The sequence below is a fragment of the Pecten maximus genome, chromosome 19 (assembly GCF_902652985.1).
Source record: "Pecten maximus chromosome 19, xPecMax1.1, whole genome shotgun sequence".
Lineage (NCBI taxonomy): Eukaryota > Metazoa > Mollusca > Bivalvia > Pectinida > Pectinidae > Pecten > Pecten maximus.
Genome location: NC_047033.1, coordinates 12,769,224 through 12,794,336, shown reverse-complemented (window position 1 = coordinate 12,794,336; position 25,113 = coordinate 12,769,224). Strand labels below are relative to the sequence as shown.

The following is a 25,113-nucleotide window of genomic DNA, read 5'->3' as shown; positions in this document are numbered from 1 at the left end:
CCAAAAGTATAGAAAATCATCGCTCACAGCGTTACTGTCATTAATGCTCTTACTCCAATAACATTAGAGGTTTACACGACAGGAAACTTTTGACAGGCTGTCCTGTAACATCCACCAATGTAATCAGGTGGAATAAGACCTCATATACGTATAGGAGTATAATACTCTGTGATGTGTATTATATTGATCGAATAGTCTATAGGCAGTATCCATCAAACCAAATCGAATTCGATTATCCCGGTGATACTCTGTACAACAGTGTAGAGCGCTTCTGTGAAGGCAGTGTATATATTCTGATATCAACACCCCTAACACGTTAGTACTACACTGTGGAGAATATCATACGGTCACGAGACAAATGGGGACATTTCGGATTTTAGTTTTCCTCACTTTCGTCTCAACAGGTAAGTGTTTTATACAGAAATATCAATTATTCTGAGTCTCGATAGTATTAAAGTTGTAGCTGACAAATTTATTTAAGAAATCAGGATACAGCGGGCGTAGAAAATGCTTGTATTCCGAATTCGAATCTGAAAAACATTTTAAGCCAGTTTTTTAATTTCAAACGATCGGAAATCATTGCTTTGTACAGAACGGGATCAGCATATGTATTTTACCTGAAAAAATATGTTTATTTCGGTTTTACTTTCAAATGGATCACAAATTGTTTTTAAATTACCATTTGAATAGAAATGAATGCACTGTTTCTTATAATCCGCCTTTATTAAGGTTGTGTTGATGGCACGATATGAGTTTATTTTCCCTCTGTTTTACGTGTCTAAAATGGTTATAAGACGCCATTGCTCAATATTTGCGTAAGAGATTAGTTTATACTGAATGATAATGATTATAAGTTTAATTAAAAGTCATTTCTTGACTTAGTCTCAATGATAACCAACATATCGTCAGTGTTCAATAAATAAGAAATGTTCGTCACTGCACATTCTTTGCGTGAGCGATTTGTTGACACGGTATAGCGAATATTAGGAGACTTAAGACAATTTTGGATCTCAGAGAATTGTACAAAAGGCACGAGATGTTAGTACCTTTCAAAACAAATTGAGAATAAGATACAGTATAGACAACATGAATTAAACGGCACCACCCACCTATTTTGTCCTTCTAGGACTCGTCAGTGATGTTATTCCAAGACTCATCAGTTATAGGGCAAGTGATGTTAGAATTATCGTACAGCTGTTTTGTTCTTTCAGAACTTTCGGTTATGTTAGGGGCATCATATTTCGCCCTCCTTTGACTCGTCGGTGATGCTAGGGACATTATACAACTGGTTTGTCCTTTTTGGACTTGTCAGTGATGTTACTGATATCATACAGCTGTTTCGTCCTATTAGGACTCGTCAGTGATACTACGGACATCATATATCTCAAAAACTCGAAAGGTTGTTTTTTAAAAAATGTCAAAATCTATGTAAAAGAGATTAGGTTCAACATCAATCACCGAGATAAGAAGTCAATATTGCTGTCAGATATTCATTAGCTACATCAGACTAATGAAAAATGTTTTGGTCAGCGTGCAACCTTCGTGCCCGTAACTAACTCGCATTATTATCATTAGAGGAAACCCTGACACAAATTTGGAAAGAAAAATATAAAATACAGACTCACAGGAAGACTTTTGTGATGAGAACCCACATAAAAATAAAACCAGGTGGTTAAGGATAAAGGGCGTCTTCTGCTGAATAGACGACACCAATTTAAATCTTTATCAAATCCTGGTTATGTCACTCCCTCAAAGCAACGAAACAGGGAAGTGACATCTTCCGAGATTTAATACCTAATTGTATAATAGTATCCATACTGTTCACTCTCTGTGAATACTGTCAGTATAGATGTTATATGTTATTTCAAGTGTGATATTTTATATTCATTGACAAGAAGACTGAAACTAAACATTTGCTTACATTAACAAGTTAACTCAACCGGAGGTCGCTCGCTCTGAATCGAGGTTCCGCTGTGCGAAATTTTATGATCTTGGAGTTAAATAATTATATCAAATTTTGTTTGGATAAACGCTTCATTGTATAAGGCCATTCAGCTTCTAAATTCGCAAAGTATGAATGAACTATGTGCTTTCGGTAAATGCATGCACTTGGATATGTTTTGATTTGATACAATCTTATATTGTATGTTAATTAAACTAAGTAAGACATTCCTTCTCTATACATTGTTTGGCTTTGTATATCTATTGTATTTTCGCTCTTGTACACTGATGGACCAATTGCCTTAAGTTATGAATAAAACTCGGAACTTGATTCAAGATTATCAACCAGAGTGATCAGAATTTTGTTTCGTTTTAGGGTTGGGAATTTCCTTTTTTCTACCCATTTCATTCAAGTTCCACGTTGGAAGCACGAAATTATGTTTCAAATATGTAAAGAATTTCGGAATGTATAAACACATTCTAATTTGTTTTAACATTAGTCTGGTATTTAGACGTCACTCACTTCCCGTTAAGCTAGAAAGTCAACACGATTAATCGATAAAGTTCACCTTTTTGTTTTTACATCTTCAGCTACATTTTATAGAACTTAAATGAACTGTTTGCAACTGGTTTGTTTAAAATGTACACAATTCAGAGAACAATTTATTTATTTATTATTGGATTTGTTTGTTTATTTTGTTTTGTTTTGTTGGGGGTTTTTTTTTGGGGGGGGGGGGGGCTTTTTTTAGAGGCTTTTCAAGTAATTATTTGCCATTGTCATATATTAGGACAGTTTTCATCAAGAATAAATGGTTTAAAATGCCATTGACTGGAAAGTATTTCTCATTAGTTGATGATGCATACGTTAAGTCACGACCATACGTCGTCCTAAAATATGATTGTTATGTTTACAATTAATCGAATGATATTGGTCAAAATATATTTCCTACAGAAAGTCATCACATCGTATTGGATTAAGCCGACTTAATGCATTATCAGAAACGTGCGTTAAATAATTGATCGTTAAGTCTGAACAGATTGACAATTGTTATGATGGGGTATTGATGTATACCTGACGACTGGGCAACAATAGAACAATGTTAACTTGTTAATGGTGCCAATTCATCATAGAGGCCGGTCCACCAGACAGAAGGAAAACATTGGTAATTGGTATAGCGATACTGAGAGCCGACTAGTTCCATCAAACACAAAAGAGACGGCGGGATAATTAGTGATTTTTAGTTCCAATCAGACAGGTTTAATTGTATAACTGCTTAGCTCTTGTTTCCCTGTATCATAGCTGGTGTGTTACTATTAATACAAAGGTCAAATGTGTAAAACCATAGAATAAAACGTAGTAATATATAAATCTTAATTGAAGAAAAAAAAATCTAATCAGTATGATAATATTGAATAATTAATCATTCACAAAATCATACCTAGGTCGGTGACTACGGAATCAATTTCTTAATTTATGCTGAAATAGTTATATAACTGAAATCGTGATATTGGGAACAAGTCCTTGAATATCAAATCATCTACGACATGCAAATACCGAATGTGGCCTGGGGAGAAGGATGCTGCTATCGAGAAAGGGAAAGTTTAAAGATTTGTTTAAGTTACAAGCCAATTACATTTTGCATTTAAGACTTCAAAAACTGAAACACAAACGCATGATTATTTGGTTATTGTTGACGGAGTTGTCTTGTAAACTTTGCCAGTTATACAATGTAGTTATATTAGTTAAAGGAGATGAGTGTAGAATGCCTGTAGAATGGTACCAATTTTCTATTAGCTTAACCTTTGTATGTTCATAGCTGGACTGACATAAAATACCGAATTGTTAGAACTGCATGACTCTCTGTATTGACAGATTAACAGTATAACTCCTACCACATCGGCATTAGAATTATCAACAAGATTTTGAATTATAATGGTCCGAAAGATCAAACGTTAAAGGAAAGTAAATATGATGATGTTTTAACATGATGGTCACTTGATAGTTTAGTTTCAAAGAAAAGTTTTGAAAATATTGCGCTGCTGTGCCAAGAGGTGTTGTAATGTTCATCTTACTTGTTACGGATCAGGGTATAGAGTGTAGGGTATTTCGATAATTGCTAACTTCTTTACAATACTAACTCTCATAATCAATTACGAATGGTCAGTATTTTAACTTATTCTTTTTGTTGACTTCATTCGATAGAAATCGTTTCTATACACTTAGCTAAGTTATTTACTTTTCTAATTTATTTATTTATTTATTTGTTTGTTTGTTATTTGACATATCATGTCATTTGTACCTGCCTCGAAATGTCTTTATCAACCCCCGAAGATGAACTCTAAAACCCCATAACGTGACGATTTTACTGATCTTCGATATCGTGACACTTCTAAAATAGAATTTCATATATACTACTTACATCAGTGACGGATGATTTCACACACATATCTCCGTAAAAAACCTAATGTAGTGAGTATATACACGGTAGCTTCTCACTCAGAGGCGGTAAAAGATTAAACTAATGTATCCAGCATTGATAGCTTTATAACAAATTACTAAAATTCATTGCTAGAAATATTCAAAGTTTTGTCAGGAAATACATGAATTATGCAGTTTTTATATTGTAGGAAAGGATTTGTCAATAGTAGGAGAAACCAAAATTTGATAAATTAAAAAAGATTTCCCAAAACGCAGAATCTATATCGTCGTAGAAAGTGTGCTAAGGTTGTCTGAGCAAAGTGTAAATATACGAAACATATCTAACATATTCGATCAGTGTTTATCGCTACTTGTTTATATAGAGTGGCCTGCGGTCTGCGTAATACTCATCGATAGATAAATAATTCATGAAATCCTCAGGATTTTTCCAATAACCTTATTTGAATAGACAAAACGGCGATGTTGCTCAATTGTAAAACATCTATTTGAAGTATCTGAATAAAACTTGCAAATGAATTCAGGCGATTTTTTCAACAGCCATAACAAGCCTTTAATATCCGGATCTCGTTATTAAGGTTCGTCAAGTGCCAAAAATAAGTTTCACTAGAGAGCACGTATTATCAACCTGCTAGCATGACGTCATGCATCCTAATTGTGTCATTTCGTAACGTTAAATATAGAGAATATTTACGTAGATTAAAAATAGATTTAGGCCACTCCAATTTCAGGAGGTAGGAACCATACGTCACATGCATGTACTCAGTAACACAAAAAAAGGCGTCTCCACGGCCCGTTTCGGAGTAAGTTTGTGCACATTTCTTTTGTTTTCCTTTCAATTTGTAAAAAACTGAAAAACAAATTTAAAATCATACGTGAAAATCAGTCAAACCTTTGTAATCGTGAGGGTCTGACTCGGGATATGAGTGTATGGCAGAAAGATTTTTAGAATTACCTAATTTAGACTTAGATTCAATAATTTTATACTCCTCCCTTTCTTATAAGAACTGCATGGAGTTCATGGCATTTATTTCCATTAAAGGTATACAACGCATCTGAATATTTTTTTACGCAACAATTCAACCGTATCATCAAACCAGGGCTTGTCATGACAGCTGTAATGAGTATCAGTATTACTGTATCGGTTATTAGGGGTTTATTAGGGATTTGGATGGGTGGCTTCTTCAGAAAGAACGGTTTTATAATCCCAGTTAAAACAATTAAAACAGATTCTTTAGAACTGTAATACTGAACGGATAAACATGACTATGGTATCGTTTTATATTTGATACTTAGGATTGGCACTATTCGCTGTACATGTGTACATATTTTGTTATTACTTCACAGATCTTTCTATATTTCAGGCATATTCTCATAATGTGAAAAAATCACAAGTGTTATCATTTTCACTTATAAAAAAATCACAATAACTTCTTGTTACGTCACTGCTATGTCACACGCTACATATTCAGCCTGTTATCCAATTCGCTTATCTAATATTTTTGCATTTACCACTAGCGTTTTTCATTGGCTACGCCATGGCCAGTCAGAAATCGATTGTGATAGTATAATATGAAAAATGATGTTGAATTTGAATTTGAATCAGTTTTATTGTAAACAATACACAAATGAATTATAACAACTTAGCAATGTCCTCTCCGTAATAGAATTATACATATGCAAAACTTAATAATTGCCTGATGATAACATCTTAAATTAATTTTATCACAGTATCTTAAACAGAGTAGAAAAAAAAACAAAAGATTTTATCAATTGAAGATTGAAGTTATGACCCCACAAAATGTCTGTCTCTATCAAATTGTGTCTTTTCTGAAGTATGCGATTAAAAAACCTTAAAATTTGTTTTTGTTTTTATGTACGATTTCATCAACTAGTCTCGGAGTAGCTTTTACCTACCATGGCTCGCAAAACTATTACTTCTATGAATCAATTCATGACATCTAATATGAAGACGCGTTTAATATGCTATAGTTTTGATTGTTTCTTATTATAGATTCTCATTTTGCAATCATGGAGTCATAACTTGAAGGCGTCAGATAACGAAAGACGAATGGAGTACAATCATCGCCATTTTCTTTAAAGTTTAAAACAAACTACATATACGTTGTTCTGATGTCTGCGGGGATGTGGTCGGATGGGGGTACACATTATTTATATTCTATTCCATGGGCTGTGTTTTAAGTACTGCTAATCATATTTCATGCCATATGATATACATATTTGAGTACATTCTCAGGTGTGTAAGGGGTTATAATTATCATGAATGCTCAACGAAAATCTGTAGACCATTCTGATCGGTGTATTTTTGTATGAGACTTTCTAATTTGTCAATTTTATACTTTGATATCTCTTCTTAATTTTCATCGGTGGTCTGGAATAAGAGTTATGTTTCTCGAACACTCATTACAATATTAATATACAAATGTACTTACTATAGTGAAAATAATTATATTTCCTTTATTGCATCTTCGGTAGTCAAGGCTTCTGATTGGTTTACACTCCACTCATTCTTGGAGTGTTACACAATCAGAAGACTTGGCTAGCGAAGATGGTGAAAGTCGTGAGCCAAGAACTTCATGCAGATTCAAATGGAATACCGCAGTCTCCTAAATCAAACGCACGCTCACTCACACAACCAGGTAAGGCTGCCTTAAACGATCATAATTATTGATAGGACATTAAACAATACAAAACAATAAAAAGTACATCTGACCATTAAACCTACGCAGATGAAAGCAGATAAGACAACTCCATCCGTATTTACACACGTGATTTATGATGAGTTCACTAATGATTCCCTTATGTGCCTATGTCAACAAAACCAATGATACGTAAACAATGTAAGCGATACTGTCCGTTACTACGCACATCTATTGACGAGACTATAGCAAAATCGTCCAAAACGTCCACCAATGTCAGGTACAATGTAGTTGTTTAATAACAATACCTCCTAATGTGTAAATATATATCCTCCCTAATCTAATTAAAAATCATCGATTCAACAAATAGCTGGTGATTGAAAATCATTTACAGTAACTATTTAAACATTCAGAACGGAGAGTTATTTTGACGAGTTTTCACAAGTTTTGATAGGGATAATTGATTTTTTTTTTTTAATTTTAAAGTTGGTCAAGATTGCTATCTGATACGTGTCTGGACAGTATTGGTATATTATAGATATAAATTATAGTACCTATTGACTATATGTTACGTTAGGCCATAAGTCAATGCGTCATACAACAAAGGAAGTTTCCGATCTCCATTCAAGCTTCTAGAACTAGGTTTACAGTAATATAATACGCATCGTAACACTAGTTAAATGTCCTCAGTGTGAACATTCATTTAGAAAAAGAGGGGGTGTTGATTTCCTTGGGTACTCTATACACACATACCCAAGAAACAGTATTTTTGAGAAGACCAAGAAAATATGTGATTTCACAGGACAGCAAAGGTTATTCGAGAAATCTTTTCTGCAAAATTTATAAAATGGACAATATTTTTTGCTATTGCTTTCATTTCTGTAAATATTTTTACTGAATATATATATTCACTGGTGAAAGATATCACTTTTTCTGATTTGACCAGTAAAGATACTGCTTAGTTCCGGTATATATTTTGCTATAAAATGTAATAAACAGAATATCTAACAGTATCTTCAGCAACACCAAATATATTTCACTCGTGAGGCTAATATTTTGAATATATATAGATATTAGCCCCTTTCTTGAAATAAATTAGGCATTACTGAAGACACTGCTGGATATTTTCTATATTTTTATATAACTGGTGCTAATTTCCCTGCAACTCGATGGTCAAATAACATTTATTGTCACATATTACACATGTTACTTGTATTTACCTTACTCAAATGTATGTTATTTGTATTTGAAGTTTTGAAGTACTCCACAAGGTCATTAAAACGAACCTTGCTTGAAGTGCAGAATTGTATAATATTAATTTCATATTTAACCTTGATGCTCTCTTGAGTCTTGTTCATTAATTAATTAATATTCAAATTAAATTTATTTGAATTAAATATTGATTAATTAATATTTCAGGATTACAAAATGTTGATTCAACGTACACTTACGCAGCGGAAAACGCACTTCGAAATCTGATCTTCACGATAAATTCTTACCAGATACAAGCCAGGCCGACGGGAACAGTGGAAGTTAATATCACTCTCAACATCATCACCTTTAACTCACTGGTAAGTACGCTGAAATCTGACCGAGAAAGTCTTCATTACACCGACGTTGATTTATAAAGATTGTATAGGTAAATTTAAGGTTAATATAGGTTTGAATTATGTAGGTATTTCATGACAATCCATTTTCAAACAATAAATGAGCATTAGAATAGGCATGTCTGCCCTTCTCCTTTTGATCCTTTATCGTTTACTAGAATGGAATACACATGAAAAGGAAAATGTCGTATTGAATACGAAAAGTTGTATTTTGAATACAAGATATGATTCTTAATTAAAGAAAAAACACCGATGAGTGGTTCCATTGGTATACTACCGGTATGTAAAATAGTCACTATGACCTTAAGATATCGGCTTAACCCAATCACCATCAAACGATAAATCCATGTTACCTTGTATATGTCAAAGAATTTCTATTTAGCTCAACAATATTTGAGCGGTTTATTAGAAAGTTCCTCGAAAAGTTTTTTTATGTAAGCATATTGAAAATCGTCTTTCAATTGAGTTTTATGTAAAGCCTCTCTTTGTATTTTGTTTACTTTTTGTTTATTGTTTACTAATTTGTTTATTTAACTTAATCAAGCTAAACTTCAGTAAACCTTATGGAATTATCGTCATTTAATTATCTTCAAATCTGTTCGATCAGTTACGTCAATAATTCATAAGTAAAGTACATTTTGTATGTAATAAACATCTAAGAATAGAACGTGAATCAACCCTTCACGCGCCGAGTTGCATATCCGGAGTATCCTATGCCGAGACGTTCCACTAACAATTCTTGGTAGCTTTTCACATTTAACCTGTCTTAATTATTTGTCTAACACACTCATGATTATACTCTGTTAGTCGTAGATGATGTTCTGATTCACCGTATCCTTTAAATTTCCTTTGCCTTCGCGGTAGCAACCATAGTGTACGCCTGGTTACCAGGCCGTCATTCTTCATAACAAACCAGTTTGCGCATGCGTGTCTGGCATATTTTCCGAAGCTTATTTAAATACAGAGATTGGAGATTTCCCGTAATCTGTGTGTAGTTTTCGGGCTTTAATTGCAAGTATGAAGAACTACGATATTGATTCTCAAATGATATCAACATTAGGGTAAATTCCATCATTTAACACATTTTTTGTAATTGTGTCAAAATGTAAGTGTTAGATAGAGGCTTTTAATAAGTACATACCTAAAAATAGTGATAAGTTGTGATAATTTGTGTGAGAAAAAAATATTTCGCGGGGGAGGGGGGGGGGGAGGTATGTGGTCCTTCCGTCATAATTGTAGCAGCGTAATTTGCAATGCCAATAACACTGTAAAGTTACCAGGTGTTTGGTTCAATCACAAATTCACTTTTCTTTGCCAAGGATGTCCGTAACCAGGCATTGACCACGACTGGATACTTCAGGCTGGTAAGTGATTATTTCATTTTGAATGAAAGACAAAAGACAGCTTAATATTATGGGATTAAACTGATTCAGACAAAAATACCAACGTATGGAAAATCAGGAAATCTTTTAAACTAATAAGGGAATATTATTTGATACATTTATCCTTCTCTGTATACATTGAAGCCGAAATTTGCTTAATTTATAGATCACCTAAATTTTCATTTTCATACATTTTTGACAGTATAAAATTTATATCAAATGGGTTTTCACCAATTAGTTACCACATGACTTGCGACATATTTTTAATTAAAACACGACTATAGAAATGTATATTGTCAAAATTATAATATTCTCAAGACAATGGACCCATTATCACGCAAGAATCTCTCATGTTATTACAAATTATCGTGCGCTTTAAAACAATTATTGAACTTTAAATCATGAAAACAGATGATATAAAACGTTACATTGTAAACATTTGCAGTTATTGACATGTTTCTAGGCGTGGAGCGACAGAAGGCTGGACTGGAGTAACAAAACGCCATACAACTCGGATATCAACGCCATTTACTCGGATGAAGACACGATATGGCGACCTCCTCTCATACTAGAAAACTCGTGAGTATTTACTGATAACACATTCCATCAAATGTTATATAAAATATATAAAATATTCCATCAAATGTTGTTAAATATTATAAATCTTGTTAAATATTTACAACACATTCGAACAAATCTTGTTAAATATCAATTTCACATTACATCAAATCTTGTTTAATATTGACAACGCATTCCCTCAAATCTTGTTAAATATGGACAACACATTCCATCAAATCTTGTTAAATATATCAATTACACATACCATCAAATCTCGTTAAATATTGACAACGCATTCCATCAAATCTTGTTAAATATATCAATTAGACATTCCATCAAATCTTGCTTTATATTAATAAAGCATTCCATCAAATAATTTTAAATATTGATAATATATCCCGTCAAGTTTTAATTATTATGAATAACACACTTTGTCTTCGTCTTATATATATAGATATTCATGACACATATCTACAACTATTCATTAACGTGTTCGTGATGATAACTCCCCCTGTCAAATATTGAGTAAAAATAACGTATCTGTGAAATAAGAATTAACTAAGAAAGCCCGTTACTAATAAACAGTTTTATGAAATATAATACTAAATGTTTAGAAGTGGTTTCAAAACTACACCAGAATACTAATGGATTTACTCAGTATTAAAACACGGGTTGAAATGTTAAACTACAAATTGTATCCTGCAGAATATCTCCCTCCGCAGTTTACAGAGACTAACCAACCAATTATTTTTCTATAGACTTTAGTGTTAACGTTTTGAAGTATATCATTAAAATTCTTGACTTCAACATGGCAATTATGGTTTGTAACAAAAGTTTAGGGTTTCATGTAACACCTAATAAAAAATTGGGTCCTTCAGCTCAAACTTTTTCCAGTGTAGCCATTTTGAAAATGGGTGAATTTCGCAGTAAAATTCTCAAACATCTTCAATGTTTACCTGTTAATTGTCATGATCTGAACTTCTGAAGAAAAAAAAAATCAATCGGACTTACGAAATTTATATCAACATTTCTTATGGATAGTTACCTATCAGGCTACATGTCTATTTTGTAACTTCATAATATACTGGCCAATCAGTGGCTGCCAGACATTTTATCCATGGATCAACTTTCTATACACAGGGGCTGTTTCAAAAGTCTATTTTCTCAATTGGTTGGTTGTTTCCTACACGTCAAACTTTGATAAGGGTGTGCGTTCCCCGTTCAACTGTGTTATAGTTTGTAATGCTGTAGGCTTTCTCTATCCTCAATTCTCGAATTTCCATTAGTAAGGTAAACGAGGCGAGTGTTCAGGTGAGTTTGTTCTGTCCTGATGGCAGATAAAAATCCTGACAATTGTGCGGTAAAAACTAGACGGTTTTGCAATTAAGGTAAGGCTCATGAGACCTGTTATTTTATATTATTGTTTAACAGTGCACACACAATCGTTAATCAGTGGTATGAATAACGCTTTAATATAAAAATTGTTTTATTAACAAACTTCATTCGTTTGACATGAAACTATAGCAAATGAATTCTTTTTTTTCTGCAGAAAAGAACGAAGAAATCAATGACAGATTTCTGTAAACTACTCTAGCATACATTTGTAATTATAAACGGATGTTATAAATGCTGCTAGCCGATAATCTTGGATAATGGTGCACAAAATTATTGCGACGTTTCATTACCAATCTGTCTTATTACGCATATATATATATATATATATATATATAGTATAATCTTTCTCAAACATATTTTTAATTAAATGTTATTGATTGAAAAAATGGTTTCTGATTTTTATAGCAAGTTATCAAATTTCAATAACTTCTGAAGTGTACCGTGAAAGTATGTTTACTTAGTAAACCAGTTATCTGTTGGGAAATACATTGTATTGGGGCCGATCCTGTTACGCGTCGCTATCACGGTAAATAACTCGTACATCAATAATCTAGATCTCACATGGGATTAGCTATATATTGGAATTCTCTCTTGACCTAGTTTTTAAATACAGCGTTATCAATCAGCATCACATTTACCCCGTTATCAGATCAGTTATATTGGTATAACTATGATATGCTCAAGCCTAAAATCCATAATATTTTCTATTTATTTATTCATTTACTTATAACATATATAAAATAACTAAGTCGCAGGATATACGATATTCGTTTGAAAAAGAAATAAACAGTTTTCAGGGAAATGCCTCTTTTAAAAAAAGGAATGAAAAAAAGCTACCTTCGTTTTGTTTTAATTTTAAGATATATTCAACTGAATCCTTTTGATTTAATTCTATTTAATTAAGTTCTATACCCTGCAAAATTTATTTTATTGATGAACTTTTTTCTCTTACAAATCAATATGTTGCTCATTCCGCAAATCAAAAGCGACGTTTTAAACGGCGACGTCATTTTTACGCTATGGACTGATAACATAAATTTCTAAGCCAATTAAAATGCTTGTTACAAACAAGATTGAATTATAATCGTTATGAAGGGAATATTGACGATTGACTCATTAATATCGTAGTGATGATAATAACCTACCCATTTGCATCAGACAAAACCCCGATTTCTCGTATAATATTTAATGTAAACGAAAGCTTCATACGCGTTTCATTACACATTATATAAATCAATTAAATCAGACCTTTTTTCCGTGAAGAAATGTCGTACATGTAGATCTTTTGTTTTAATGTATTTTCAAGACGTGTAAGATTTGATATTGCTTAATTAGGTCTAACTACATTATATTACTGCGCTGCATGTAAGGCGTCATGATTGTACCTTCTGCCCCCATTGCATGATCGTAAGAGGCGACAAAATTTTGGATCTTATCTTTTCTTTTATTCTTAAACCATTGACTTCTTCCTAATACATCCCTTAAGACTGCCGAACATTTGGCTTTTAGATGTGTGTTCAAGATCTAAAATCAATGAAGGACGGATTCATCTGTGTGCGAGATGTGTGTTGTGTATGTATGTATACTGTGAAGCTGTGGTATGTTCGTGTTTGTCTCCTTGTGATAACGCTGACTAGATGCTAACTTTAATGTGCTACCCTTTTTTTCTTTTTTATTTTGAGAATATTTTTATAACTGCCGAACGCTTCAGGGTGTGGACCCTGGTGACGTTTTAGTATCTTACACGCTTTCCTGTTTTCCAGTTATATGTAGCTTTGGTGGTTCATAGATATGGGCATTTCACCTTCATAATCCAATAGCTAGCTTTTGTGGCTGTGTGGTTAAGTGTCGTGTCTATAAACCGTGGAGTGAGGTCAGCTCTGGGTTGGTTTCTGCTCTTTTATACCCCAGGTGCATCACTAACGAGTCCTTAAAGCACGAAACATCTTGCTCTTTTATACCCCAGGTGCATCACTAACGAGTCCTTAAAGCACGAAACATCTGTATGATGCAGTTAAATCCGTTTTGGCTCTACTTTGTTTACCTTAAAGTTTTGAAAGGTGCTTATATCTTGTGTGCCTATTGTATAATCCTTTGATGTATTTATACAAAAGAAAGTTATATTTAAAATATTTCAGAAGATAATTCAGAAGCGGCTGGCGACATATCAATTCAGCGAGTACCATACTAAAAAGTCATATGAGTCTTAAATTTTGAGTTGGAGTGTTCTGACTAACTTTAAACAATGGGTCATCGGAAATCTCCTTATGGTTAATGATAATATATGTATTTATTGCATTTTTGCCAGTGATATATAGAAATTTATCAAACTAATAAAACTTAAATTTTCACTGCAGTATTGAGCAGTGAATATATAAGAATTTGCAGTGAAAATATGTATACGTTTTTTTTTTTTTTACCAATTAGAGAAAACCTTTGAATTCACTGAATTGAAACTTGCCGTTTTTCCAATCGACGCGAAGATAGATATATTGGTTATTTTGCTGTATTTCTGAAATAGACTAGCTTTTGTTTTACAAAATACTCACTTAACGTTAGCAATTCATGCACAGATTCTCCGATAACAGTAGAAAACGCGATTTTTAAATTACGTTCATCAGTCCTTTCAAAATGGCGCCGTCAAGTTGACGTGGAGTAACGCCACAAAGAGATGACGTCATGAATTATGTTACTGATTTCCACACTTTTTGACACTATTAATCTCCCGATGTTTTTACTTTTGTTTTTAATTACATTGTGTATATACAATGCAATTAAAAGAAAATTGAATGGTTTCCCGTTTGATATAACATATATTTCACGAGTATACAGAATATCAATAACTTTACGAGTGCGAAGCACGAGTGAAAAAATTCGAAATATTCTGTCATACGAGTGAAATATATGTCATATTAAAGGGCAACCATTTAATACCCTCTCTATATATGTATCTAATATAAGATTTGTCACTATGATTATGCCAAGGTTTCGGGCCGACCCTCACTGCGCCATTGAAACGTTCTTTTTAAGAACGTGGATGAGGCTCAGTGGTATAAGGTGCGGGTATTTCTGGCTAGTCGAAGAGGTACGTATGGTCGAGGCCCGTTCAGAGCACGAGTCATAAAATGTTCTGACTTTGTTCATCTTTGTACACTATATATATTATAACATTTGTTTGCTTCTAAATTTAAGGGTAAATGATATATCGGTTATGAGTGACGACTCCATTCCAATACGGGTGGCAAATGATGGAACACTCTCTTGGACACCGTCTGGAATATACACCACACAGTGCGAGACTGACGTCACCTTCTACCCGTTTGATACCCAGGTGTGTGACATCAGTATAAGTACATGGGGGTATACTTCATCTGAAATAACTCTAAACTTAGATTTACCACCTGTAGAATCCACATATTTCAAGGAAAATGGTGAATGGAGATATATATCATATAGCACAAGCACTACAAATAGAGGGAGGGGAGGCAACTCATTTTCGTCTGTGACTTTCCACTTGACATTAAAACGTCGACCAATGTACCATATACTCAATACATTGACACCTACTATACTTTCTGGCATTTCTGAGTTGTATGGCGTTCAAACTTCCTGCCGAGTCGGGAGAAAGGATAGGCTACTCGTTGACTGTACTGTTGTCGTACGCAGTGTACCTGACTCTGGTGGCAGACAACATCCCAACAACTTCCGTCAACACATCTCTGCTGTGTAAGTATTATCAACGATATATTTGAGAAAAAAGTTTAACGAAGGCAATAGTAGATGTGTTCAAAGTCGTTTATAACTGCGATTGTACTTCGTAGCTGTTTAATTTCTAATACATCACTTCTGAGACGTTGATAGTTTGCTGGTATTGAATTTTGCCCAACACCGCCTATCTTGTCCAAAGTCTACAGCAAATAAATGTTTGTGAATATGTCCGTAGGCATATCATATACATATACTTACAGTGAGATCATAATTCCAGGCACAAATACTATTTGCTGGGTATATATCTCGCTTCACTGAGAATTTATGGCGACATTAAATTCTCTCACAACCTTTTTTATGTTCAAAATAAGAAACATTATCGCAATATATTAAATTCGATGTAAATTGATGTTTTAACAGAAGAATGCATCGCCATTTAAGGTGAAAAGAGTTGTAATTATATTAACTAAATATCATCTCTAAATTCTGTTTCAGCCGTGTATCTTGTATTCATCTTGGCTCTAGGAATGATATCTGTCCTACTGACAATACTGGTTCTGGAGTGCCATCATTCAGATCCGGAAACGGAAGTTCCAAATTGGTTGCTGAAGACTGTCAATGTACTGATGATGATAACCTTCCAGAAAAGAAAAGGATATTCCCGTTTCTGCTGTTGTTTATGTGTTAGAAACAAAAACAACATTAGAAGTATTGACACGTCGAAGGAGACACCACACAATCTCAATATGAAATCGAAGTCCACGACAATAGAATCTGTACCGGAGAATAAGGGTAGTGAAACATTACCTGACTTTACTTGGATGGAAGTTGGAAGGCTGTTGGACAAAAGCTTCCTGAGGATGTTCCTTTTTACAGTTCTCATTGTCACCTTTACCTTCATGACTTCACTTGGTATTAGCTACGCCATACATTAATACAACAGCACATGAGCTCGACGTTCATTGTAATCACTAATACCAACTTCAAAGACATGCAACGATCTTCTAACACTTTTTTTGATCGTAAAATCACAGATAACGTAATGGAAAGTGACATCATACATACGTGATGTTGGCTGGTTAAAAAGCCACATGCATTTGATTTTCACAATTAAATCCGTTCTTCCTACTAACTACTTATCGTTATGGAGGTATGTGGTAGCTATGGAGATTTGTGGTAGTTTTGAGGACTGTGGTTGTGGAGGTATGTGGTAGTTACGGAGGACTGTGGTTATGGAGATATGTGGTAGTTACGGAGGACTGTGGTTACGGAGATGTGTGGTGGTAACGGAGGACTGTGGTTATTGAGATGTTTGGTAGTTACAGAGGACTGTGGTTATAGAGATATGTGGTAGTTACGGAGAACTGCGGTTACGGAGATGTGTAGTAGTTACAGAGGACTGCTGTTACGGATATGTGTGGTAGTTACGGAGGACTGTGGTTACGGATATGTGTGGTAGTTACGGAGGACTGTGGTTACGGAAATATGTGGTAGTTACGGAGGACTGTGGTTATAGAGATGTTTGGTAGTTACGGAGGACTGTGGTTATGGCGATGTGTGATAGTTACGGAGGACTGTGGTTACGGAGATGTGTGGTAGTTACAGAGGACCCTGGTTATGGAGATATGTGGTAGGTACGGAGGACTGTGGTTATCGAGATGTGTGGTAGTTACAGAGGACTGTGGTTACGGAGATGTGTGGTAGTTACAGAGGACCCTGGTTATGGAGATATGTGGTAGTTACAGAGGACTGTGGTTATAGAGATATGTGGTAGTTACGGAGAACGGTGGTTATGGAGATGTTTGGTAGTTACGGAGGACTGTGGTTATGGAGATGTGTGGTAGTTACGGAGGACTGTGGTTACGGAGATATGTGAAGTTACGGAGGATTGTGGTTTTGGGGGTATGTGGTAGTTACGGAGAACGGTGGTTATGGAGATGTGTGGTAGTTACGGAGGACCCTGGTTATGGAGATGTGTGGTAGTTACAGAGGACTGTGGTTGCGGAGGTATGTGGTAGTTACGGAGGACTGTGCTTATGGAGATGTGTGGTAGTTACGGAGGACTGTGGTTATAGAGATGTTTGGTAGTGACGGAGGAGGACTGTGGTTATGGAGATATGTGTAGTTACGGAGGACTGTGGTTACGGAGATATGTGGTATTTACGAAGGGCTGTGGTTATGGAGATGTGTGGTAGTTACGTATGACTGGTTATGGAGATATGTGGTAGTTACGGAGGACTGTGGTTATGGAGATATGTGGTAGTTACGGAGGAGGACTGTGGTTATGGAGATGTGTGGTAGTTACGGAGGACTGTGGTTATGGAGATATGTGGTAGTTACGAAGGACTGTGGTTATGGAGATGTGTGGTAGTTACGGAGGACTGTGGTTACGGAGATGTGTGGTGGTAACGGAGGACTGTGGTTATTGAGATGTTTGGTAGTTACAGAGGACTGTGGTTACGGAGATATGTGGTAGTTACAGAGGACTGTGGTTATAGAGATATGTGGTAGTTACGGAGAACGGTGGTTTTGAAGTTATGTGGTAGTTACGGAGGACTGTGGTTATGGAGATATGTGGTAGTTACAAAGGACTGTGGTTATGGAGATGTGTGGTAGTTACGGAGGACTGTGGTTACGGAGATGTGTGGTGGTAACGGAGGACTGTGGTTATTGAGATGTTTGGTAGTTACAGAGGACTGTGGTTACGGAGATATGTGGTAGTTACAGAGGACTGTGGTTATAGAGATATGTGGTAGTTACGGAGAACTGTGGTTAACGGAGATGTGTGGTAGTTACGGAGGACTGTGGTTACGGAGATGTGTATTAGTTACAGAGGACTGCTGTTACGGATATGTGTGGTAGTTACGGAGGACTGTGGTTACGGAGATATGTGGTAGTTACGGAGGACTGTGGTTATGGAGATATGTGGTAGTTACGGAGGACTGTGGTTATAGAGATGTTTGGTAGTTACGGAGGACTGTGGTTATGGCGATGTGTGATAGTTACGGAGGACTGTGGTTACGGAGATGTGTGGTAGTTACAGAGGACCCTGGTTATGGAGATATGTGGTAGGTACGGAGGACTGTGGTTATCGAGATGTGTGGTAGTTACAGAGGACTGTGGTTACGGAGATGTGTGGTAGTTACAGAGGACCCTGGTTATGGAGATATGTGGTAGTTACAGAGGACTGTGGTTATAGAGATATGTGGTAGTTACGGAGAACGGTGGTTATGGAGATATGTGGTAGTTACGAAGGACTGTGGTTATGGAGATGTGTGGTAGTTACGGAGGACTGTGGTTACGGAGATGTGTGGTGGTAACGGAGGACTGTGGTTATTGAGATGTTTGGTAGTTACAGAGGACTGTGGTTACGGAGATATGTGGTAGTTACAGAGGACTGTGGTTATAGAGATATGTGGTAGTTACGGAGAACGGTGGTTTTGAAGTTATGTGGTAGTTACGGAGGACTGTGGTTATGGAGATATGTGGTAGTTACAAAGGACTGTGGTTATGGAGATGTGTGGTAGTTACGGAGGACTGTGGTTACGGAGATGTGTGGTGGTAACGGAGGACTGTGGTTATTGAGATGTTTGGTAGTTACAGAGGACTGTGGTTACGGAGATATGTGGTAGTTACAGAGGACTGTGGTTATAGAGATATGTGGTAGTTACGGAGAACTGTGGTTAACGGAGATGTGTGGTAGTTACGGAGGACTGTGGTTACGGAGATGTGTATTAGTTACAGAGGACTGCTGTTACGGATATGTGTGGTAGTTACGGAGGACTGTGGTTACGGAGATATGTGGTAGTTACGGAGGACTGTGGTTATGGAGATATGTGGTAGTTACGGAGGACTGTGGTTATAGAGATGTTTGGTAGTTACGGAGGACTGTGGTTATGGCGATGTGTGATAGTTACGGAGGACTGTGGTTACGGAGATGTGTGGTAGTTACAGAGGACCCTGGTTATGGAGATATGTGGTAGGTACGGAGGACTGTGGTTATCGAGATGTGTGGTAGTTACAGAGGACTGTGGTTACGGAGATGTGTGGTAGTTACAGAGGACCCTGGTTATGGAGATATGTGGTAGTTACAGAGGACTGTGGTTATAGAGATATGTGGTAGTTACGGAGAACGGTGGTTACGGAGATGTGTGGTAGTTACGAAGGGCTGTGGTTATGGAGATGTGTGGTAGTTACGTATGACTGTGGTTATGGAGATATGTGGTAGTTACGGAGGACTGTGGTTATGGAGATATGTGGTAGTTACGGAGGACTGTGGTTATGGCGATGTGTGGTAGTTACGGAGGAGGACTGTGGTTATGGAGATGTGTGGTAGTTACGGAGGACTGTGGTTATGGAGATATGTGGTAGTTACGGGGGACTGTAGTTACGGAGATATGTGGTAGTTACGGGGGATTGTAGTTACGGAGATGTGTGGTAGTTACGGAGGACTGTGGTTATGGAGATATGTGGTAGTTACGGGGGACTGTAGTTACGGAGATATGTGGTAGTTACGGGGGATTGTAGTTACGGAGATGTGTGGTAGTTACGGAGGACTGTGGTTATGGAGATATGTGGTAGTTACGGGGGACTGTAGTTACGGAGATGTGTGGTAGTTACGGAGGACTGTGGTTATGGAGATGTGTGGTAAGATATGGATTTGTTTCTTCCAAGAGTCTCACTATTGACTACAAGTATCCGTTTTCTTTTCCTTATTCCATGCCAGAATGTATATATCTAGATATTACAAGATGTACATATGCTATATTTGTTACACATACTTACCGAATTACAAAGATTATCATCAAATTATAATTTGGGCTGCACAATATTGAAAACTTCATTCGATGATCCATTTTGGTACTGACTTTTGGAAGCAAACTGGAAAAGCTAATAAGTGACGTCAGAGCGTCCAAGAAATAATTCAAACTAACTAAGGGTGATTCTGTTTTTTGGAAGATTTGTAGATATTCTACCTCTCATGTTACCCTAATTATGTATGCTTTATCTTCGGAATTTATAAGGAATGAACAAAATGCCTGCATTCACCTTCGGATAGTTTTTCATGTCATCAGGAATCATTGCCACACTTCTCATTTTACGTTAATACTATATTGTACTTTAATATTGTATTTGAAAAGCTTGCTAGCTGTGATAAAAATAAGCATTGTATCAGTTTATAGTATACGCCGCAACAAAACTAAATGTTATGTTGCTATGAGCTATTAAACTGTTATGAAAGTTAATCGTAAGATGGGGGAAATCTAGATGCCAAGTTAAAACAATATCATAAGGGGAGATAGTTGTTTAAGACATGTCATATGATATGCTAATGCCATATCCAAGGTAACTTAATAGATTCAAACACGACATTCATCTGCTGTATTGTGATATATCAATGTGTAGTTTCAAATGCGTTACTCCAATGCGTCGGATGCTGTGGATTGCTTTCTTGTTATAAATAATGTTTATTGCTATTTATGGTTATTCAATATATTTACACATTGGCAATTGATTTCATTTCATTAAAAACATATACTTCATACTTCATATTACAATATTGCCCCCTTTTTAGTTTTATTTTCTGAGGTAATATGGAAAACAAAAACAAAAAACAAAAAATAAAAAATTGGTTTTATGCTTATGTTTTTCAAACATGCTCGGTTGTGCAATTGCTTAATTTTCAATTAAATTGTAATGAATTATTGCCTTTTCTTTCTATCGTAATTCAAATGAATACTCTATAAACACTTAAAACACAGATTAATCCATGCACAAAAACGAATGTTAAGTTAAGACATCCTATGTATGTAAAATGTGTCTATTTACTCAGTTGTCATATGTTGACAGGATGTTGAAGAGAAATATATTTCTTGTATACGCCAAGTGTTGTATATTCTCTTTCCGTTTTCGTAAGGACATCTCACCGAGTCCAGTGTTTTCGTCAGTGAGACCTAACGTCTTGTTAACAACACTTATGTGATAAACTAGACATATCGGGTAGACCTGCATTCATGACACTGTGATCATTGCAATATTAAGAGATTTGCTGGCGACTTCGTATCATCAGGGCTAACTTGTCAGAAATAGAATCGGGTGCACACTCCCTTCTCTGAAATTATATACCGGTTGTCTTGTTCAGATGACATATTTTATTAACCTCAGTTGCCGTTTGTCATCCCTCTAAATCGGGGTCTTTCCGGTATACGCTGTAGGTAACTGTTGCTGACTTGGTCTTTGATAGTGACGTCTTTTTTTACTATGCTGTGGTAACTGCTGTTAATTGTTGCTGGCAAGTTCTGTGATAGTGGCGTCTTTTGGTCTTAGTAACTGGCATGGTCTTTGGTAGTGTGATGATTTATGGTAAAATTGTTTTTAGTAAATGTTTCTTCTCTGTCTGATAGAATATCCTTGGAAATGTTTCAGCAGTTATTTGTCAATTATTGGCTATTAAACAACCATAATTTGGAGCAATTTTTCCTTATATATATATCAATGCGTTGATGTACACAGACAAACAGCAAGACCAGATGTTTCCGTGATGATACAAAAGTTTCTAAATCATCATCTTGATAAAATAAAGTTGCAATGATACCTTTCCTTAGTTTACAACCCATGATTTTAAGGCACTCCTTCACTGATATTATCAAAATGCTGGTATTAAAAAATTATATCAACTCAAACGTTATATGTTTTATACAATACCAACGATAACCTCCTTTACGATATTTCCACTCCGAAACGCTGGAGATTTTCTTATAGCAGTTTAAATCAAAATTGAATAAATATTTAAATCCTTGCCCCTCCTCTGTAATTTGTTAATTAGTTTGGGTCTTTAAAGCAATCGCTTTTCTGACGATTGGGTTTTTTGTATTGATATGTATATATTTATATATCATGGTTTTCACTTGGAGGAATTTCGTCCCAAGCAGTATATACACAGTCGGCGCTATAACATCTTTATTCTAGTATTCAAAGTCGGACGCCTATTGGAATTAGTTATTAATTACAAAGTTGAAACTCCTTAAAGGACCGTGTGGGGTTTGTGATCAAATGCTGTATTTTACCAGTTGATCATACGTCAACTAGGCAAAAAAAAGTACAGTATCGCGTTATTTGAATATATACGTGAATATTATAAATCATAAATATAAATACTATTACTACCAACACGGCGAATTATTCTTGTCGCAGTGTATAAAAAGCATAGACAAATAGTATTTGCGTAATTGCGACAACCATTCTTCTAGGAGTGTCACTATATAAAGCACCTATAGCAGCTATGGATATTACATATAAGGTCTACTTGTGTTATTGTTGTGTCTTCTGAACTGATATGTTGCAATGCAGTGGCGTAGCCAGAGTAGAAACAATTTGGGAGCAATATTCCCCACTCGGCAAAGCAGAACGACCTACTCTTCTAGGTAGGTCCAGGGACATGCTTCCCCGGAGGAAAATGAACATGGATCGTCTGGTGAGAATTTGAGAGCAAAATTACTTCCTTGTTTTCTGTTGAAACTGGATTATTTCAAATAAACATAAACAATAAATTCCTCTAAACACGAGATAAATTTGTATTAATTAAGATATAATACGCACGGTGAGTGTAACGTAGGATGCATATATTCAGTAAAAATATATTTATTTATCAGATGTTTGCTTTTTTAAATATGACTCAAAAAGCAGTTAAGTACCGATACGAGGTCATAAACCTGCAATTTCCTTCTTGATTTTCAATTACATTATTGAACTTTTACCAGTACAAGATTATTTTCAAAAATAAATTAAACTGCTAAAATCAACAAATTATTTGATTTTCACCGTGGAGATCTATGGAGAACTTAAGAGGGTGAAATATTGAACCTTTATGTAATAGCCAAATTATCAATTTCTTACACGATTAGTCTTAGTAGCGATTTCTTGACTAATAATATCACTAATATTAGCTATTTACATGACCCTTAAGCCATGCTCTCGTTTTCCCGTCGTCTAATGGACCTATAGTTCGCAACAAAAGCTATGATATGTCTGCTAGAATACAGTTGCATAGAGACACAAAACACGAAAATGCTAAAGGGAAAAAGAAGTGTTAGAAAATTTGTACAAAAGACACATTATACCGGTATATTGGCACCTTTTAAAACAAATAGCTATATATAGAGCCAAAACAATAAAACTGCATCATAATAAGGATGCTTATATTTGTGTTTGTCATCTAATGCTCATAATCAGATGTATTTCTACACAGAGTGTGCAATTCTATATATTTTGTTTTGAGATGGCAGGTCAATCTGTTTAAAATACTTATAAGCATACACTACGCTTCATAGCAGTGATCTGTATTTAATCAGATTTGAATCGTTGGAGGCGATGGATCATCTTCAAAGTATTGTATAAAAGACGTACAAGGTATTAGCACCTTCAAAATAAATTGAGAGTTAGATACAGTAGAGCAAATACTAAATCATACTGCATCATACAGCTGTTTCGTCTTTCTATTACTCGTCAGTGATATCAGAGACATCATACAGCTGTTTCGTTCTTCTATTACTCGTCAGTGATGTCAGAGACATCATACTGCTGTTTCGTTCTTCTATTACTCGTCAGTGATATCAGAGACATTATACTGCTGTTTCGTTCTTCTATAGGACTCGTCGGTGATGCTAATTACTTAAAGTGATCATACAAAAGAACTCGAAATAGGAAGAACAAAACCACATAAACTGGATGGGGAAGTTCAACAGATTAAATACACTTCCAATCTATTTGATATTGGATTTCGAAAGAACCGTGTCACTATTCAAGTGAATTAAAACATAATAAACAGGTTGCGATATATCCGGGCAACAGTCTGTCCTATTCATTAACTCACCCGATTGATGAAAGTGGAATGGCTCGAAACAATGCTTAAAGTTGTACGGCTCATTGGCTATGGAAGTCTTAGTGGGTCAAGTTGTACGGTTCATTGGCTATGGAAGTCTTAGTGGGTCAAGTTGTACGGTTCATTGGCTATGGAAGTCTTATTGGGTCAAGTTGTACGGTTCATTGGCTATGAAAGTCTTTTTGGATCAAGTTGTACGGTTCATTGGCTATGAAAGTCTTTTTGGATCAAGTTGTACGGTTCATTGGCTATGGAAGTCTTATTGGATCAAGTTGTACGGTTCATTGGCTATGGAAGTCTTATTGGGTCAAGTTGTACGGTTCATTGGCTATGGAAGTCTTATTGGGTCAAGTTGTACGGTTCATTGGCTATGGAAGTCTTTTTAGATCAAGTTGCACGGTTCATTGGCTATGAAAGACTTTTTGGGTCAAGTTGACACCAATCTTTTAGATAAAACTGTCAGAGATGATAGTACATTTGTTTGTCAGACCATTAACATTTTTGAATTAGCAAAACGTCACAAGAAACCTTTTTAGTGAGTTTT

The 25,113-nt window shown here is 35.5% G+C and overlaps 1 protein-coding gene across 1 annotated transcript; it reads left to right on the top strand.

Moving 5' to 3' along the window:
* Positions 1-311: 311 nt before the first annotated feature.
* LOC117317945 (acetylcholine receptor subunit delta-like) lies at positions 312-23,165 on the top strand. The gene is made up of 6 exons (XM_033872915.1): positions 312-404; positions 8,458-8,609; positions 9,965-10,009; positions 10,491-10,606; positions 15,173-15,706; positions 16,184-23,165. Exons 1-6 carry the CDS (start codon positions 359-361, stop codon positions 16,374-16,376), a joined length of 1,086 nt encoding a protein of 361 aa, XP_033728806.1. The 5' UTR covers positions 312-358; the 3' UTR covers positions 16,377-23,165.
* Positions 23,166-25,113: the final 1,948 nt, after the last annotated feature.

What these genes read in the sequence shown, in the direction of transcription:
- LOC117317945 (XM_033872915.1), top strand. Translation starts at nt 359, where the DNA reads ATGGGGACATTTCGGATTTTAGTTTTCCTCACTTTCGTCTCAACAG. An exon ending in TCATCACCTTTAACTCACTG is followed by an intron (nt 8,610 to 9,964) that starts GTAAGTACGCTG and finishes TTCTTTGCCAAG; the next exon opens with GATGTCCGTAACCAGGCATT. An exon ending in CGACTGGATACTTCAGGCTG is followed by an intron (nt 10,010 to 10,490) that starts GTAAGTGATTAT and finishes ACATGTTTCTAG; the next exon opens with GCGTGGAGCGACAGAAGGCT.